This window comes from Saccopteryx leptura, chromosome 6 (assembly GCF_036850995.1).
Source record: "Saccopteryx leptura isolate mSacLep1 chromosome 6, mSacLep1_pri_phased_curated, whole genome shotgun sequence".
Taxonomy (NCBI): Eukaryota; Metazoa; Chordata; class Mammalia; order Chiroptera; family Emballonuridae; genus Saccopteryx; species Saccopteryx leptura.
Genome location: NC_089508.1, coordinates 71,392,920 through 71,413,408, shown reverse-complemented (window position 1 = coordinate 71,413,408; position 20,489 = coordinate 71,392,920). Strand labels below are relative to the sequence as shown.

The 20,489-nt window shown below is 41.0% G+C and overlaps 1 protein-coding gene across 1 annotated transcript in view; it reads right to left on the bottom strand.

Moving 5' to 3' along the window:
* The window catches only part of FBN1 (fibrillin 1), a 250,417-nt gene that overhangs the window by 96,924 nt on the left and 133,004 nt on the right, over nucleotides 1–20,489 (bottom strand). The window contains exons 10-16 of the mRNA XM_066344305.1: nucleotides 18,489–18,647; nucleotides 13,585–13,764; nucleotides 12,778–12,918; nucleotides 10,618–10,737; nucleotides 7,412–7,537; nucleotides 5,702–5,824; nucleotides 780–902 (exon numbers count right to left, since the gene is read on the bottom strand). Of these exons, the coding sequence (XP_066200402.1) occupies nucleotides 780–902; nucleotides 5,702–5,824; nucleotides 7,412–7,537; nucleotides 10,618–10,737; nucleotides 12,778–12,918; nucleotides 13,585–13,764; nucleotides 18,489–18,647 (972 nt within the window). The remainder of the gene's footprint in view (nucleotides 1–779; nucleotides 903–5,701; nucleotides 5,825–7,411; nucleotides 7,538–10,617; nucleotides 10,738–12,777; nucleotides 12,919–13,584; nucleotides 13,765–18,488; nucleotides 18,648–20,489) is intronic.

The following is a 20,489-nucleotide window of genomic DNA, read 5'->3' as shown; positions in this document are numbered from 1 at the left end:
TCTATAAAAGGTTCATCATATAAATATATAGATGTTGGTCAATAAACAGTGTGATCTTTATTATCAGGGTTGGGGTTCCAGCTATGCCCAATTCTCTCCCAACTCAAAGGGTTTACTAACTAGCTTTCTTAAAAGTAACTTGGATAAAATTTGTATCTATTTCTCTGCCCTGACCAGATATCTTGGTTGGCTTGAGCATCATGCTAAAGCACACAGGTTGTCAGTTCGATTCCCGGTTAGGGCACGTACAGGAACAGATCAATGTTCCTGTTGTCTCTGTCTCTCCTTTCTTCTCTCTCTAAATTCAATAAAATAAACCTTAAAAAATTAAAAAAAAAATCTGTATCTATTTCTCAATCAATCTCAAACTTCTTACAAAGCCACATCAAACTATTACCATGTACATTTCTGGATTATTCATATGCTCCTTTACATTCTATGCTTCCTTTTGGATATTAATACTCTATGAACATGTCTACCAGGACCTAATAAGCAGGCACAGATCAATTTCAAAACCCATTATCAACAAAGGAGGGTTGGAGAACACTGAGGACCACTATGTGATTAGGAAAGAAAAGAAGGAAGAAGATATGACAATTCCCTTGCTTTTCATTTATTTCAGCTCGTTTTTGCATGCTAGATCTGATCTGGTTGGTTTGTTGTTCCATAAATAGGAATTATATCATATCTGCTCAAATAGAGTACATTTGTTATTAGTGGGTTTCACTGACTGACCGAGTGTGGATCTCTATCGAACTGCTAGTATGCCTTAATCTTACCAACACACACACGTCCATCCAGTCCCACGGCCAGGCCAGGAAAGCATTCACATCTGTAGGAGCCGTCAGTGTTGACACAGCGCCCGTTCATGCAGATCCCAGGTGTTTCACATTCATTAATATCTGTGTGGAAAAGCACTTATTAAAAATGAAGTAATTTTTATCTAAAACCGTAATACGTTTACAATTCTGTTACAACATTTGGAAATGGGAAAGATGGAAAATAATAGGCAGCATCAACAATAAACGCTCAATGATATGCATTTTCATTTTCCTTTGAAAGGATATTAACAATAATTGAGAGAAATAAACCGGCTGGCTTTCTTTTCCACAGAAAGCTATTTTAATAATATTTGCCTGAGTTTTTTTTTTTTTTTAATCCAAAATTAGAATCACAAAGGCAAAAACAGATTGGAAGAAAAAGAAAAGTGACAACTAAAATAGAAAGGGACTTCTGTAATGTTTCACAGGGTAGTTCTTTAAGAACTGCCAGAAGAAGCCCTGGCTGGTTGGCTCAGTGGTAGAGCGTCGGCCTGGCGTGAGGAAGTCCCTGGTTCGATTCCCAGCCAGGGCACACAGGAGAAGCACCCATCTGCTTCTCCACCCCTCCCCCTCTCCTTCCTCTCTGTCTCTCTCTTCCCCTCCCACAGCCGAGGCTCCATTGGAGCAAAAGATGGCCCGGGCGCTGGGGATGGCTCCTTGGCCTCTGCCTCAGGCGCTAGAGTGGCTCTGGTCGCAACAGAGTGACACCCAGGATGGGCAGAGCATCGCCCCCTGGTGGGCGTGCTGGGTGGATCCCGGTCGGTCGCATGCGGGAGTCTGTCTGACTGCCTCCCCATTTCCAGCTTCAGAAAAAAAAAATACAAAAAAAAGAGAAAGAACTAAAGCCTTGGTGACACATCATAGAAAAGGAACAGAAAATGAATATAGTTGATTTTGATGACCATTCCTGGCCAACAATAGCACTGCAAGCAATTAGAACCCAGCAAAAAACCCAACCAAACAAACAAACAAACAAAATTCTTCCATAGGCATTACAAACACTTATAGTACCATATGTGTATACTTAGGTAAGCCTGGTAAAAGTCTTTACTGGATACACACTAATAATAGTAGAGATTTTTCTCTTAATATAAGGGAAATAGGAATTGTGTTTTAGAAAACATATAATACTTAGCAGCAAGTCATTTTATAACAACTCCTTTTATAATATATGATTAGTGTATATGACTACTATTTCCATTCTTTTGACTTTAAAAAGGCAAGTTGAGACACACACCTGTGTATTTTACTTAGCTTGTGTTGTTTGGCACAAAATATATACAGATGGTCCAAGGTTCTGTGTACAGATTTATATTTTAAAACAGCAGTTATATTTAAATACGTGAACTCAAATTGGTTCAGTTATTTGAGTCACCTTTTTGTTCAATATGAGATCAACAGTAAAATAGTGGCAACTACAACCTGAAAATGAACACAAAGGCTTTTTTTTTTTACCAGGGACATAGATTAGCACAGACCCAGGAGGCACTGCTCAAAGTGAGCAGCCTCAGCTTTCAAAAAGTGATCAGGGAGGCCTACTGTTCATCAGATTAGTTAACTACAGAGATTAAGTTAGCACGGTTTACTCAGCTTTGAAATGTCACGTGAGTGACAGCACTAAGTCATTAAGTGCTCAGCACTCAAAGAAAACTCTTTATCTCATGATGTCAAGGAAAAATCTATGAAAAAGAAAATTCTGCATGGAAGGAATTTTTTTCTTCTTCTATTCTTATCACAGTGTGTGTATTCCATGTTCTCTATAACCCAGAAAAAAAAAGAAGGCATAGGTAAGAATATGAAGCATTCTTCCTCTCTTTCTCTCTGTCTAGTTCTGATTTTTAAGTCAGAATGGTAAAGTCAGAGCACTTTCAGAGGAATTATTGATAAGAAACTATTTCACTGGTTGCAAATAGTTAAAAAACCTTGTTTCATCTATAGGGTCATAATTCCTTCTGAAATAGTTCCATCAGCATTATCTGTTGGCCATACGTAATGCAGAGAGGCTGTGGGCTGGGCCACTAACAGACTACAGGCACTGACAGTGAATGTTAGTGTGCTCTGTGGCTAGTTAAAAGGAGTACGTGTTCGCCCTGGCCGGTTGGCTCAGCGGTAGAGCATCGGCCTGGCGTGCAGGGGACCCGGGTTCAATTCCCGGCCAGGGCACATAGGAGAAGCGCCCATTTGCTTCTCCACCCCGCCCCCCTCCTTCCTCTCTGTCTCTCTCTTCCCCTCCCGGAGCCAAGGCTCCATTGGAGCAAAGATGGCCCGGGTGCTGGGGATGGCTCCTTGGCCTCTGCCCCAGGCGCTAGAGTGGCTCTGGTTGCAGCAGAGCGACGCCCCGAAGAGGCAGAGCATCGCCCCCTGGTGGGCAGAGCGTTGCCTGCCCCTGGTGGGCGTGCCGGGTGGATCCTGGTCGGGAGCATGCGGGAGTCTGTCTGTCTCTCCCCGTTTCCAGCTTCAGAAAAATACAAAAAAAAAAAAAAAAAAAAAGGAGTACGTGTTCTTGCAAAGGGTCTGCTCTCAAAGGGACCTTCACATTTCTTTGTTATTGTGTTTGGAAGCCTAGTTCCAGGTATTCTAGCAACCATTCTCTTTCCCTTTCTCTTTCCCTTGTATAATAGCACTTAGTCTGCACATTTAGGCACTCTGTCACACTGTCTTACATTGTGGAATATTTCCACGTGTTAATCTTGTCTTCCCAAATATAAGTTTCTCCCTGCTCAAGGCTCAAAAGTACAGAAACCAATATCCTCCTTCAAATCAGAAAACCTCAAATGCTTTCTTTCCCTTGCTATAAAGACTGATTTGCCCAACATTAAGAGCCATTGCTGTGAAGGTCACAGAGAATGTACGTCAACAACCAAGAGTTAGAAGTTCTTTAAAACCTAGAGAAAATGTACATCTTGCCAAAGATTTAATACAAGACTTTCTTCCATAAGACCTTTACCAACGCTGTCCACCAGGGACATCTGGAGAAGAGGCACCATGGGACTTGATCCTGCTTTCACAATCCTGAACAGCTTGATGCTCTATGCTTCTGCATGTGAACTTACGAGCAAAAGGCTTTGCATGTAGTATTTTAGCAGATTTCCTGGACTTGTTTTGAACATGAAGTTCCTTGAGAAGTCTGGTTCCAACTTAGATTTTGAACCCAAGCACAATAACCACTTACCCTGAGTACATAAGGGAAGATACTAAGCTCAGGGTTAGCTCTGATGACTACTCTTAGGACCCCAATTTTCAAGAGCACAAATAGAATTTTTACTTTTGCTACAATATCTGGAGCAATGAGATTATTTCAAAAGCTAACAAGCTAAACAATGGGTCTGGTTCATTTATTTCTTCTGGTTAATCCTGTTTCCCTTTTGCTTCTTTGACTTGATAAAACCTAAATAAACTGTCCATGAAAAAGGTTCTGTTCTTTAAGATACCTGCAGGGAATTCTGAGGAAGAGCTTACTGTAATGAGTCTACAGGTGAGGATGTAAGAGGTGGCAAATGGCAGCCATCAAGAAGCTTAGCCTGAGCCCTGGCCAATTGACTCAGCAGTAGAGTGTCGGCCTAACATGTAGAAGTCTCGGGTTCGATTCCCGATCAGGGTACACAAAAGAAGCGACTATCTGCTTCTCTACACCTCCCCCTTCTCTCTCTCTCTCCTCCCACCCTTCCCCACCCCTTCTCACAGCCATGGCTTGAATGGTTTGAACAATTTGGCCCCGGACACTGAGGATGGCTCCCCAGATGGGCACAGGATCTCCCCCTAGTGGGCTTGCCAGTGGATCCTGGTCAGGGCACCTGCTGGAGTCTCTCTGCCTCCCTGCCTCTCACTTAATAAAAATTTTAAAATAATAAAAAATAAAAAATAGAAGCCTAGCCTGGATTAAGTGTTGGCCCAGGCTGTTTGAAACCCAAGGGTGCTGGCTTGAGCACAAGCTTGCCACCCTGAGCACGAGGTTGCCGGCTTGAGCACAGGATCACTGACATGAAGCCCAAGGTCACTGGCTTGAGCAAGGGGTAACTGGGTCAGCTTAAGCCCCCCAGTCAAGGCATGTATGAGAAGCAATCAATGAATAACTAAAGTGACACAACCATGAGTTGATGGTTCTCATCTTTCTCCCTTTCTGTCTCTGTCTCTCTCTCCTCCCTATCTCTCTTGAAGAAGAAAGGAGAAAGGAGAAAGGAGGAAGGAGAAGGAGGAGGAGGAGGAGGAGGAGGAGGAGGAGGAGGAGGAAGAAGAAGAAGAAGAAGAAGAAGAAGAAGAAGAAGAAGAAGAAGAAGACGACGGAGGAGGAGGAGGAGGAGGAAAAGGGGAGTAGGGGGGAGGAGGAGAGGGAGGAGGAAGAAGAAGAAGAAGAGAAGAAGAAGAAGAAGAAGAAGAAGAAGAAGAAGAAGAAGAAGAAGAAGAAGAAGAAGAAAGAGGAGGAGGAGGAGGAGGAGGAGGAGAAGGGGAGTAGGGGGGAGGAGGAGAGGGAGGAGGAAGAAGAAGAAGAGGAGGAGGAGGAGGAGGAGGAGGAGGAGGAGGAAGAAGCTGCTTAACTGTCATTATCCCCCAACTTCAAGAGAGACAGAACTCAGCTTACTTAAAGTCATTCTCAACTGTTGGCTGACCAATTGGTAATTTGGCTTCTCATTCATTTGCTACATAGCCCTTTGGGCTCCTTTGAGAAAATTGCAACAGCCTTCTAAAATAAGGACAGCCTCTGGGCATAAACTGTAGCTCTCTGGATGTCTGGACTTAAGAAGGAGTTACAGTCAGATTTCCGAAACCAGAATCAGAAGTAGTTTAAGTGGGGAGAGTCGATAAGGAAAAATGCTACCTCTAAGTAATGTAGAGAAGAGCAAAAAGCAGAAGAATATGATACAGAGTTCTAGAGCACAAACCTTTGCAATAACGCCCATCTGATGCTAGCTGAAATCCAGGTTTGCAAATACATTTAAAACTGCCATCTTCATTGATACACATCCCATTAAGGCACATGTTCCTTATGCTGCATTCATCCATATCTGAAAAATACAAAAGATATACTTTCTTATGACCAACCTAATGAATACTTTATATTTCTTCCTTTTTTGTTATTTAGTCTAAGGCTGATTATCCTCCAAATTTCAGCACACAAGGCAAAAAGGGCCCACAGAAAATATGCATCTCAAGTTCTCAATTTTTGACATGTGCATGCAAACTATCAGGCTAAATTTATTTTAAGACATGTATCTATTATACACACGCATATACATACATGTATACACATGTATATGAAATTCATATATAACTGTATGTAATTATATATACACAATATATGTATGTATGAAATTATATATATGAAATTGGACTCAACAGATGCTACCAGTATTCTTTTAAGGAATAGTAATTTACAAACTGAAAGATATGTTAACAGCCTGATGGTTACATTTACTTCCAAATCCGTATTACTTCTAATAGACTAAAAATAAAAACAAAATCAAAACTAAGAATGACATAATTTGAATTGTAGTTAGTCTACTTCCTGCTTCTTTAAAAAGTGAAAACCGGAGAACCAGAGGGGCTGCTTGTAGTGTGAAGCAGTTCCAAGGAGGGCTAGGAAAATATGTGCTATTACAATGCCAGAGTCGACTGTGGAAGATGGCCATGCCAGCTAACCTTTAGGATCCTTTGACCAGAGGGATATTTCTTTAAACTCATCAATATGTTATTTTATTTCATATTAAAGCCGTCTGGGGAAGCACTTGCTCTTCTAGATGTGGCGTGTTTTCACTTGCAGGCTTTAGTCAGACCAATGTAACTTATGATTTTTTTAAAACAAGATTCTATTCCAATCAAGAATTTTGGCATTAAGTCTTTGAATTGAATCACTGAGATAACAGTCTGCCAAAAATGTTTCTAAGAACAATTTTCAAATTCTTTTAATGTATGAATAGAGTCTTGGGATCTTTCCCAAAGACATTGGGAAAGATGATAAGGGCCATTCTTCATTTTTTTGCTAAAAGTCTAAGAAGTGAAAACTCATCAATACTTGTTGTCATAGTTTCAATTTAGGAAAAAATGACAGGGGAAAAAGACAAAATATTCGAAACAGCTCAATTCAAAATGAGCTGATTAATTCAAGAGGCAATATAAAATTATGGCTGGCTCTCCACAGTCAATACATCTCTCAATCAAATTTTTATATTTTCAGATGTCCATTAGTAGTATTTTATTACTAGGCAGATACTTTAAACAAAAGATTCATATATGACTAAAGAATTAATCAGATTAGGTGTATCCTATTTTAAAAAAGTATACAAAAAATATAATATACAAACTCTGATTGTATAAAATTAGGAAGTAATGATTTAGGCTACCAAAATTTCATCATCACCAGGGATCTTTAAATGGCAAACTCTCTTCATATATTTAATATGTATTTGACTCACAGGAATATGAATTAAAGGCATGAATATTGTTGAAAATTATGCTTGCCTCCCAGATAACAATATGTGAAATATATGTGATATTTGGACCTTTCACTCAATGTCTGACTTAGTCTTGTTAAAGACTTCTGATATTGACACTGCACTGGAGGAAGGGGAATAACAGGATCATGCTGTGCTTACCTTCACAGTTCTTCCCATCTCGTGTCACATGGAAGCCAGCATTACACACACAGTGGAAACTGCCATCTGTGTTGATGCAACGCCCGTTATTGCAGATACGGCCATTCTGTAAGCATTCATCAATGTCTACAATCAAGGTTAAAACAGAAGAAAGAGCTTTATTAGGTAAGGGATTTAAAATTATTTTATTTCTCCCTCCCAGCCTCTCCAAACTCATGATCTTAGTCTTAGGTTTTAATGACTAAATAGCATTCGCTAAACATTGAGTGGTATCAAATAATGTGAGAATTAAGAGTTTAGAGTTTGAAAGACATATGACAGAAGAAAAGTACTGACATAATATTCAATCTAACTCTAATTTCTAATAAGACTTTTTAAACTTCGATTCTGTAAACAAAATATATATAAGGGATATTTTAAAATGAATATAAAGCTATAAAATATCCCCTAATTTTTGTGAGCAGTATCAATTCTTCTTCACCATTTTCCTAGCTGAGTTAACAAGCCAGTAAACATCATTATTCGTGCTGAACTTTGTCTGGCATCTTCCAATACAGGGTAGGACAAAAGTAGGTTTACAGTTGTCCATATAGAAAATAATGCAGTAACTAATAAATAATAACACAAGAATCAACTCTGTTTTGCATACTCACAACTGTAAATCTACTTTTGCCACACTCTATACATGATCAAAAAAGCAGATCTTAGAGCTATATCAGGATAATAAAACAAATGCTATTATAAAATATTTGATTTCATCTGAAAACCATCTATCACATGACTGAAATGTCTACCTTCCTGATGGCAGTTCTGGTCCAAGTACAGTTTTACTGTTTGTTTATTCTTAGTCACTTTTATAACCTTATGAGTATTCTATCTACCAAATAAAATATTGGTACTGTGGGGTAATTTCTCTTTTATTCCTACTGTATTTAATATTATGCCAAAGTAAACAACAGAGCTTGATATGGAAGTATTAAAAATGACAATCACTTGATTAACCTTAATATCTGACCTCTCACTGAAAGACCAATAATTAACCCTAATTATACAAGATGTCCTGGATTATCTGTTCCCCTTAGTTTCTAGTCTTAAAAACCAAAGTGGGTGAGCCCAAACCACCTTGTCTATACAACATACAATCTTTGCCAAGGCTCATTCCCCAGAAGACACAGCCCGAGGAACTATGTAGAATGGGATGGGAGCAGACCTACCTATGCCTAGCAGAGACCACATGTGTCTGAGTATAAGTGCCCTAAACATCTTCTGGAGGACAAGAATGTGCCTTCACGGCATATCGGTTATTCCGACTGTCTACCCTGTGTCTGCATGGTGTCTTGTGGTTGACCCTCAGGCACACTCCCCTTCTGGGCAGACCCAGCAGTGGTTTCCACACAAGTCACTGGACTAGCTGAGGCAGTCTGGGCTTCTATTTTGTCTGATCTTTGTGCCAACAACCCACAATCTTTTTCTCTCCCATTTATTTCTTAATCCTTGCTAAAATCTGACTTGCTCCACATTCCAAGAAAAATAGGAAAACCCACATATTCTTGAGAAGACTTTTGAGGCCTGAGGATAAAATAAATAGGATAAAGAGTTCAGTATTTTCTCAGCTCGCTAATTGAAGACCGCCATCAGACTCCCTGCTGTTTTACAAGATGAATGAAAAAGCATGCCATTCAAAGTTCTCGACTGTTTGTCTGTCTCTTCTGACTCCTCTCTTCAGCTCAGCATGTACTTTTTGGTCAAGTACACAGCGTTACTGACCATTCTGTGGCAAGTTTCAGCTATCTCCAAAATGTGAGCATGTTATCAATTTTTTTGTGCTTGGGATAAGCTTAGCACCAGCTCCTGAAGCAGATAGTGCTGCAGACTTTTAGGTAATCCTGAGTCTCTAGTAAATTAAGTCTCAAGAGTAATGACAACATCCATCTACACTGCAGGTCCATGCCCTAGCTGTGTGCTTTCGGCAATGTCTTCAAATTGCTTATTCTGTATTGCAGTCTTTTGAAACACAGGTTTCAGTTTATTTTCCACTATTGCAAAAATGCCTACTACACTGTTCGGACATGCTAATTATTTTAAACAATAGTTTTAATATTGAGAATGTTCTAAACCCAGGTAAATAATCAAACTATCCATATTTATAATTCACTAAGTAGGCCATGAATAGAAATATTAGCAATTGAAACGCTATGTGCTCCCGTTTTTTCCCTACTCAAATGGCCATTTACAAGTGGTGCACTAAAATATATCAATGGCAAGAAATCTCTATGTCATAACCAAATTTAGAGATTTTGAAACCAGTCACTGATAAAAGTATAAACTTCTGTATGCCTTCAGCTCCTAAGAGCTTTTGCTAAAAGAAGCAATAAAAGTAATTCCTGTTTGTTAATGGCTTACAAATGTTTAAGTCACATAAGCCTCCTATCTTTCCTTGCAATTAATTTTAAGAGGGAGTTCTCTAGCTTTTATCTGGCTTTACAGGATCTGTGAAACAGCTCGTTCTGTGCCAAGTTTATAAAGATATAGTTCCCACAGGGTGGGAAGCACATCTTACTTATTTTTCTTTCCCAACAACTTGGTACATCACAGGCATCCAAGAAAAGGTATATTGAGGGACTTAACAGATTAATTAACCTGAAGGGACATTTTTATAAAGAAGTATCTATAACAGTGCTTTGAAAACTTTAATGTGCATATGGATATCTGAGGGATCTTATTAAATGCTGATTCCTTTCAACAGCTCTGGGGTGGGACCTGAGAGTCAGCATTTCCAACCAGCACACAGGTAACACAGCTCCCGACCACACTAACAGCGGCAAGGACTTATGGGCGACTTCCTTATTTTTTAGACCTTTCCATTAAGAAATTAACTGCATCAAATATCACCTGAAACTTTCCTCAGATTCTTTGTCAACAAAAGACAACTCCATTCCCTAACTCTCAGATTAAAAATTAATGGGCAACAGTGATGAGGCCAAAAAACAGTGAAACCAGAACACACATGCATATTTTAAAATAATTTGAATGTTTGCCAGATTTTATGCCATTGTCCTTTGAGGTAACAATATCTGGAATTAAGTGCAAAAATCAGTGTGACCATATTAACCTCTACCGGTAAAGGTTATTTAAACTCCACTGAACTCCTTTGAAGCGAATCACATACTTAGCATATTTGCCATGTATCCAGGCTAGGACCGTACCTCGACACTCCGTCCGGGTGAGTGTGCTCTGATAGCCAGCTCGGCACTGACAGGTGTATGAGCCCTGGTTGTTAATACACTCTCCACCAGCACAAGGGTTTTTCTCACATTCATCAACATCTGAAAAAACAAGATATTTTAGTAAGAGCTTCAATAACAATATCTCACAATTCTAAGACCATTTTATTGGTTTCCTTTACAAGTTAAAACATGTAAATAAATAGCAATGATGGAAGGATTTCTTTTCTTTCCACTACAGTATGTCATGTCACCAGCCACTTGAAGACTGGGTGAGCAGTTATTTCTTGTGTCATTTTTCAGAGAAAAAGGCTGAAATGTAGCAACTCAATACTCCAAGCTAATACGTACTTTATTTTCCCTGAGTCTGGCCCAAAAGAATCAAACAGACAGACACTTCAGAAGTGGCTTCTGTATAGAATTCTGTATCTTCTGAAGCTCGATTTTGCAATAAAAAGGTTTAATTATATCTAAGCATCCCCTGCTGAATTTTACCAAGAACATTAAACAAAACATGAAACTGTTGTCCTTTAAAAGGCAATTCTCACCCAGCATCGTCTTCCTCTACCTCCAGTGGTCCCCAGATAGGCTCCCACTAGTTTTATAGTCATAAGAACTATCAGTATACTTAGAGGTAAACTGGTTTATATTCCTGTACTTATAAAGATGAGGAGTCTAAGGCTTATAGAAGACAACCTACCTGACCAAGACCACGTGCTTCTTGTGGCAGGTGCAGGTTTGACCTCGCCCTCTCCAGCCCTGAGCTAGATGTCCCCTCTTCTACCCAGCTCTGGATGACCTCTAAGGATTAAATGACTCTTCAATGTGCTGCTAGAAGAGTCTTTCATATCACCAGGCAATTAAACAGCATGAGAAACCAAGAATTACTTATTTCTACATGATTCATAATTACAGATTAGGAGTTTGAAGCAGAACTAAGAGAAGAATTTATTTTAAAAAAAGAAGCCCTGGCCAGTTGGCTCAGCCGTGGAGAGCCCAGCATGTGGAAGTCCCGGGTTCAATTCCCCAGCCAGGGCACACAAGAGAAGTGCCCATTCTGCTTCTCCACCCCTCCCCCTCCCCTTCCTCTCTGTCTCTCTCTTCTCCTCCTGCAGCCAAGGCTCCACTGGAGCAAAGTTGGCCCGGGCGCTGAGGATGGCTCCATGGCCTCTGCCTCAGGCACTAGAATGGCTCCAATTGCAGCAGAGCAATGCCCAGATGGGCCGAGCATCACCCTCTGGTGGGCATGCCGGGTGGATCCCGGTCAGGCATATGTGGGAGTCTGTCTGCACCCCTCCCCCACCTCCTGTTTCTTACTTCAGGGAAAATAAAATGTCCTCATGGGACATTTCCTCCTTTCACTAGCTTAAATGTCTTGTCAACCATTTAAAGTTTCTCTCTTTAGTTTTTAATGACTAACCAGGGAGAGTTGGCAAGTTATCCATTTAAAATAGTGAAATGTGCAAAAATTTCATAATTTTGACATATTTTTAAGGGTTTGCTTTAATGGTCAGGTAAGATTACTTAAGCTGGAGTTACCAGCAAAGATTTGAATGTATTTTACAAAAAAAGTTAAGTCATTGTTTCAGACAAAAATAATGCCCCCCAAACATGTTCATGTCCTAATCCCAAAACCTATAAATAAGTTACATGGCAAAGGGGAATTAAGGTTGCAGATAAAAGTCAATGTTGCTAATCAGAAAATCTCAGATGGCAGTCTTCTTCTGCATTAGACAGGCCCACCCATGGTCAGTACAAAGGTCCTTGAAAGTGGACGGGTCCGGGTTGGAAGAGAGAACCTGAGCCTTAGTGAGAGATCCGAAGATGTTATACTGCTGGCTTTGAAGATGGAAGGAGGAACCCTCAGACAAGGGATACAGATAGACTCTAGAAACTGGAAAAAGCAAAGGAATGGATTTTTCCTAAGAGCCTCCGAGAGGAGCACTGCTCTGTAACACCTTGATTTTAGCCCAGTGAAACCTGTGTTGGACTTCTAAGCTGCAGAACTATAAGACAGTACAGGTGTGTCATTTTACACCACTAGGTTTGAGGTGATTTGTTACAGCAGAATAGAAAACCTGCACAGTCCAGGAACAGAACTGCAACAAGCTCTCGGTGCCAGTCTAGCACTCTATCACATACCAATGCACTCCCCACGGAGGTCCAGCTGGAATCCTTTGTTGCACTCACACCGGTAGCTCCCAGGAGTTGGAATGCAGCGTCCATTCTGACAGAGGTAACGGAACAACTGGCAGTAATCAGTGACGTTGACTGGCAGCACCCCTAAGGGAATAACATTAAACCCCATTATAATTACATATAATGAGGGTGTCTTTCATTAGCACTTAATCTGGTAATAATGGGCAAGATGCTGGATCATTAAGGAAGAAGGACACTCTTTGGGCAAAGGTCATCGGGCTGCAATCAAGTGTACTCCATTTCTGCCTACAGAGAGATCACACGTGCACTGTGGTTCACGTGGCCAGGTACTGGGTCCAACTGTCCTTTGCTCCTCTTTCTGCTTCTCTCTACTCCTTTCTCCACCTCACTCACAAGATTCCAGGTTGGAGAAGTAACAAAGTCAGTGAGTTATTGGCATTTGCTTGTAAAACTTCTTTGTATCATATATGATTCAAAAAATAATTTTACACCACCTCTATGAATTCATCCTGTAAATCAGATTTAAATCGCTCCCATCACTTTCCCACAGTTGACTGAAAACATCAATAACAAAAAAAAAAACAACCTTAATCTCTGGAGAATATAAAATCTCCCATTATTCTCTATGCAATAGGCAAAACTCAGAAAGTTTTAGGCAACACTATGTAAATTAAAACTGAATCTAACATTTGGCAACTTATTTAATGACTAAAACAACCATAAACAAACAGCAAAAGAGTTAACCTGACTAATGCAAGAAAAATTGCTGGGTGACTTTGGAATTCTTACTTGGTGGTTCCCGAGATGGATAAGGATATTCCACTGGTGGCCGAGGGACTGGAATCGGAGGTCCAGGGGGAAAGCCAGGAGGAACAGGGTGAATTGGAGGAATGGGTCCAATGGGTGGGGGAGGATATCCTGGTCTCTCGGGAATCACCATAGGGACGGAGCACAGCTTGTTGAAATCCTCTGAAAAGAAACCACAACACAACAGAATATAACAGCTGAGCTGTAGCACATGTCATAGGTCCAGGGAAGTCATCCTTATTTTTCAAAGAAATCTCTAAAGAACATTGATCTTCAAAACCGCAGAGGTCAATTGAAGAAAAGGAAATAAACCAATTGACTTCATTCCCATTCCTAATAGCTACAGCAGCAGCAATACTGGAACAATAATTCAAAACCCGTAACAACCTCCCCAGGGGGTACCAGTGTACTTCCCAAACCTAGGAAGTCGTTATTTACCGGTATCTCACAATTCACCGCACTGCAGAATAAAGGGCGCTTCCTCCATCCAGTCCCACCTGCAGATTCCACAGGACTCTTTATAAAGAGTACCCTAAAAAGCCCGGATTTCATTGTATGGGCAATGGAGGTCTTCAGCAGGGTTAGGACATGATCAGCTGAACATTTTCAGCTCATTCTTGCTAACATGTGGAGACTGTATAGGAAGGGGCCAAGGCTGATGGAGAATCAAGGGCAAGATAACGATGGCTGGATAGGGGAGGGAGTGATGAAATTAGGTGAAAAAAATTGAAGCATATTTTAGAGATGAATGGATATTGCTCGGTGCAGGAGTAAATGTCAGAGTGGAGGGAACAGGAAATCAAGAAAGACTTCTAATTTTCTAATTGAACAGTTGAGTAGATGCAGGCACCAAGGGCTGAGAGGAGGAAAACTGCGGTGAGAGTGGGTTCGGTGGGTGGAAGCAAGGTTCCACTTGAGCAGATGAGTTTTGAGATCTCAGATATCCACGTGGAGATGTCACATAGCATTGCATAAGAGAGTTTAAAGCCTAGAGAAAAAGTCAGGCTGGATATAAGTTTTGGAGTTATCAGTAGAAAGATGGTATTTAAAGCCCTAGGGATGGATGAGCACCTCTAAGAGGTACAGAAAACAAAGAGAAGGGAGTACAGAGACAGCCCGTGAGGAACTCCTACCCGTAAAAGGACAATAAAGTGATGGTGGAGAAGTGGCCACGGGGCAAAGGGGTGGCTGTCTCTGCTGCATAATGACCCTCCGAATGAGTTCCCTGACTTAGGCTGGCTCCTGTTTTTCACAAAATGCCAGGTCTTTATTAGAAGAAATCCTTAGATTTGTGACAAACTTTTCCCCTGGGCTTCCAAACAGGTGTTTTTAAACAGTACCCAGGTTTCCAGAGACATATTCACTTAACTAATCACTTTCATGTTTCTTATAAATAGCCATATTTTCTCATAGCTATTGTCTATGAGTAAATTAACCAGGTGATTTTTGATGTATTTTTACTCTCTTGCCGAAGTATTGATAATTTTATTATCACTGCCACACAGGGATTCTCTCATAGATACTTTCTGTATTAGTTTCATCCATTAATAGAACATTTGGTCGATGTTTTTTCATTTCCTTGTGGACTAAACCCTGACTTATTCGAAGACACAGTAGAATGTCTCACTGAGATGCAGTCATAGTTCCACCTCCCACTCTCAGCCTAGCCCTTAAATCACACAGAACAGGAATTCATGAACTATGTTGGATTTCACTGAATGCCAATTATATTAAGGAACTCATTTTGCTCCTAAGCACCATCAGCCTTTTTCTTTTATTTTTTTAGTCTTTTAGCATTTGTGTAAAAGTAGCTGGATAGTGATAGATAAAATGGCTACTCAGTCACCGTCTTTCTTAAGAACAATGCAGGGCTGAAGGAGGAAGAAGGACTTGTTTATTCCGTGATCCAGCTCAGACTCCCTTGCAGCTGGATGCTGATAAGGGATGATCAGATCAGCCGTGGCGGCGCCACTCCCAACCACAAAGAGAAGAAGCTATTTTCCAGCTATTTGCCCAAGGCCCTTTGACAAGTCCATATAACCCCTGCCCCATCCTTCCCTCAGGCTGACACCTGTTGCTGGGCTCAGCCCGCTTGCACTCAGGCACTTTTAAAAATAAATTTTCCTTGGCCCTGGCCAGTTGGCTCACCGGTAGAGTGTCGGCCTGGCGTGCGGGGGACCCGGGTTCGATTCCCGGCCAGGGCACATAGGAGAAGCGTCCATTTGCTTCTCCACCCCCCCCCCCTCCTTCCTCTCTGTCTCTCTCTTCCCCTCCCGCAGCCAAGGCTCCATTGGAGCAAAGATGGCCCGGGCGCTGGGGATGGCTCCTTGGCCTCTGCCCCAGGCGCTAGAGTGGTTCTGGTCGCGGCAGAGCATCGCCCCCTGGTGGGCAGAGCGTTGCCCCTGGTGGGCGTGCCGGGGCAGAGCACCGCCCCCTGGTGGGCAGAGCGTTGCCCCTGGTGGGCGGGCCGGGTGGATCCCGGTCGGGTGCATGCGGGAGTCTGGCTGTCTCTCCCCCGTTTCCAGCTTCAGAAAAGAAAATAAATAAATAAATAAATAAATAAATAAATAAATAAATAAATTTTCCTTCTGGTTAGGCCCGTGATTTCTGCCTTTCAGGTAGCTTATCACAATTTCTGTTAATTAGGTGGATATATTACCTTAAGCATTCCATTCAATTCATCTTATCCTCTCCAGGACAGTGTACCAGACTGGGTCCTGTACTCTATCCTCCTTTCTCCAGCTTAATAACTTTCCATTCCAGGATCAGCAATCTGGGGCGAATTTTGTTCAGCTGATGTCCATCTTTCCTATCTCCATTTAAGCCAGAGATGATACCGGTGTGGGTTTTTTGTTGTTGTTGTTTTGTTTTAAAAAGTAAAAAGCTGACTAATCTAAAATATTCTTTCCTGTATCATCACTCTTCAAAAGAGGCCCAAGCTCTGTGGCACTGGTGCTGAAGCATCTGAGTAAACAAACACACCTGCCTGCAAATTAGTTTTCTCTGTCAGCCTGCCTCGCCCTCGGCCTATCTCAGGTTGTCCACCTGGGAGAGCAGCTCCCTGCAAAGCCTTCTGCACCGTGTGTCCCAAAGTAGGGCTTTAGGCACCTAAACCTGCCCTAGTTTTCTCTCTCCTCTATTCACGGCCTCAGCATAGAAAGAAATCCACATCAACGCTGCTGATTCCTAAGTTAACATATGTATTTTAAAAAGCAATTTTCCTGGTACTCAAGTCATATGTCTTAGTAGGAAGTCAGGTGTGTCTAAACAGTGACCTCTAAGTGGTCCCCCTAGTGAAGGAAAGAGGGTGGGTTATATTTTTAGGACAGAGACAATCGGCAAATGAAACAAAATATGTGACTTGGTATGTGTTAAAATATATTGAAAGATTTTATTGCTTCTTTAACCCACATATATAATTCTCAGCAATAAACAGAAATTTTATAGTAACATCTGTGAGCAATTCTATAACTCCTGATAATGGGAAATTCACATTCTGTGACTCACATACTCTGAAGTCTTTCATTAACTCTGCAGTATCCATCCCCACCTTCATTTTCTCTCCTAAATCTCCTCGATTTAACCACACTTGTCAGGAATCGAATCAAGAAGGGGGGTATAACCCCAATTTTTACTTAGACGTGGTAGGAAAGATGTCAATAAATTGTTCCTTTCACCCAAATGTCTCTTATAAGCAAATTTTTGCTAAGTACTGTGGAAACATTTAAAAAAAAGTATTAGGAATGTGGGACTGTAATGATGAATGAAACCTCTTAATAAGTTTTCTCAAACCTTAAAAAAATAATAAATAAACACACACAGGCATAAGCAGAGCTGATGGGACTCATGCCACAACGACAGCACAAACTGGAGCGCTGAGGGAAAAGGCGGCACTTCTAGCACATTACTATGAAAGAGTGAGGGACCAGGTCATGTTTGAGTCAAGCCTTAGCGAACGAAACGTTCTATATGGGCAAGGGTGGCAGGGGTGGGGGGAGGGGAGTAAGAACCTGAGTGGGGCGAGGCGTTAAGAAAAAAGAACATTTGAGTTCAGAAATGCTGTGACTGGGTTCAAGGAAAACTTGATCCTATAATTTAATGACAAAATAAAGCTATTTAGAATTAGAGTTAATAGATGAATGGGGTCAGACTGAGAGACTTTACATGCTTGGCTAAGTATAGTAAGATTTTATTTTCAAAAAATAAAGAGATTTAGACCAGTGTACATGGCCTGAGTTCTTCCCAGGAAACATTTTCTGGACATCCTTCTCTACATTTTCCCCAGACATAATTTTTTTAACTGAACTTCAGATGAGTTATGTTTCGGGAAATGGATACGGCAGTTGCGGAGTTCAGGAAGACCAGTTAGGAGGCTACTGCAACCGTTCGGACGAGAGAATATGAACATTATGTGGAAATGAATGTGACAGATACAAGAGATATTGGGGAAGAAAAAAACCTCAACAGAACTTGGCAACTAGGAAAAGAAGTGTCCGAAGTTAGGTAAGGAGGAAAGGTGTATCCAGAATCACTCACCCAAAAGGGCTCTGAGAGAGCTGAGTTCTATTCCAATAAGTTGTTGAGGACAACAGCAGGGCCAGAAGAAACAGATGAGAATAAGAGGGAACCAGCACTTTCTCACAAGGTTGGTATTCAACAGTCATAAGCAAGCTAAGTCAGAAGCAGTACCTAGAAACAGTATTATTTGTATGGACCTCTGTATTTTCCCTATTTGTTATCTGGGGAAATTTCCCTGAATGCCATCCTTTTTATTTTTGAGAATCTTACTTACCTGGGTTTCCATTAAATCTGCATTGTGCACATTGCTACTAAGCATGTGGGAGGCGGAGCTGGGGTGCCCTGCAGGAAACTGGGAGGGCTCTTACCAGTTGCTCTGATGGGACACATCTCAGGGGCGACGGTGACGCCTGGAGACCAGCATCGGCCAATGTCACAGCAGCACTGCATTTTGGTTATGGACTGTGGCAGCTGGTTAGAACAGCGTCCGTTTGCCAGAGCAGTGTAACAGTATCCTGGGCGAACATCTGAGAGAGCAAAGAAACACACACACATCACTTGAGATCAAAGCTGTTCTGACCCTCTGCTGCCCCATCACCTCCACACTTCACACTGGGGCTCTGGCAGGAGGAACGGATGTGCCTGCCCCCTGGAAGGGAAGCTGCGTGCACCCCTCAGGAACAATTCTCAATCAGAAAGCCCTTCTTCAGCTCACCCCTTTGGCCCTTGTGAGCTGGTACACTTGGCCGAAGTCCCACATTCCAGTCCCAAGGTGGGAACGAATGATTACAACCATATGTGCCATAGCAAAAGAGAGACTAAGAAAATCACTGGCAGTGACAGTTAATTATATATAAAGACATGACAGATAAAAGAGATATTGTAAAAAAAAAAAAAAAACAAAACTCAATAGACATGTCTCTATATTGAAGGGAGACTGTGTTGTTCTTGGTTTCAAACTACTTAATTCAAGCCACTTCAGGAAAATATTGATATAAATCTATGTTAAACCAACATTAAGTCTGCACTATAGTCTGCATTTCTAAAAGATCTTTTTTATTTTTCGGTCTGAAACTGTGAGTCAGACTCGTGAGATTTTTTTTAAAAGGAATGAGCCACTTTGCAGTTGGATCCAATACTTGTTAATCCAGATTTCCTTTTGTCCTGGGGCCCTAACCAGCTTTCATAAGGCACTAATTATTTACAAGTTCAAAATGTAGGTGGTTCCAAGTCCTTAGTCCTATAAGAGACAATGGTTCTTGAAGAATTAATTTAATTTTTTTTTTTTTTTTGGCAGAAAGCAACATCTCAAAGCAACAAGGGAAGACATTTCTTTCTATATATCACTTTTATTGGGTTACATCATGTCTGACTGTCATGACAACATTGACACACTGAATTACAACTCTGGACTACCAAAGAAGAGCCTGTAACATAGGAGAAACCCGCCTGCTCTGTGGGTCTCTGAGGCAGTTCCGTGAAACGAAGGGGCAAGTAGCCGAGTGAACCTGGTCTACTCGACATTCATGAAGGCGAGGCCTCTCATATAAAATACAATTTGAAGTGTAAATAAATATTTTAAATGTGCCTATCATTTAAAAGAATATAAGAGGCAAATCCTTCTGTAAAGTGCACACTATTTTAACAAAAATCTGTCCCTGTGTTCTAAACACTAAGTATGCCCAAAGAGGGTTGGTTATACCTGCAATTATTTTCAACTACATCATTCTTAAAAATTCATAGCCTTCAAATCTTGATGATTGCAATAATAAAGTGAAATAAAATAAATAAGGCTTAGAAACAGTTATATTATTAACATCAAGTGAAAAAGGCTACAACGAACCTAGATGAATCATAAAATTTCAGGTCGGTCTTAGAGGATTTAAAGATTATTTCTGAAAAGTACTTAAAACCACTAGCAAGAATAAAGTGCGCTTTCCAGAAATTTTCTGTGGTCCAGCTGCTGCACCTCTGGTCAGACTAATGATATTCTCAGCAAAGAGGCAGAACAAGTTTTATTCCAGCCTAGTCCAGGCTCCAGGGGTGTGAGGGCGTGCAGACAAGGTATGCTTTGTGAAGCCATGTTGGCACCTCCTCCTGAAGAAGAGGGAGAAATAGAATTTTCTACATACTAGTTTGCATTGCCCTAAAGCCACTAATACTTTGTATGTTCAAGGATTAGTGAATATTTGGGGCACAGAAACCAAAGGCTGTAAGAATGGAAAGAGATATTCAAAACTGGCTTATATCCCATTTTCAGATACATTTGGTGGTCAGTGTAAATACTTGGCCAAAATTCCTCTCTCTTTCTAAAGTTAATCAATCAGTAAAAAAATTTAATATACATATTTACTTACAAAACTTAAATT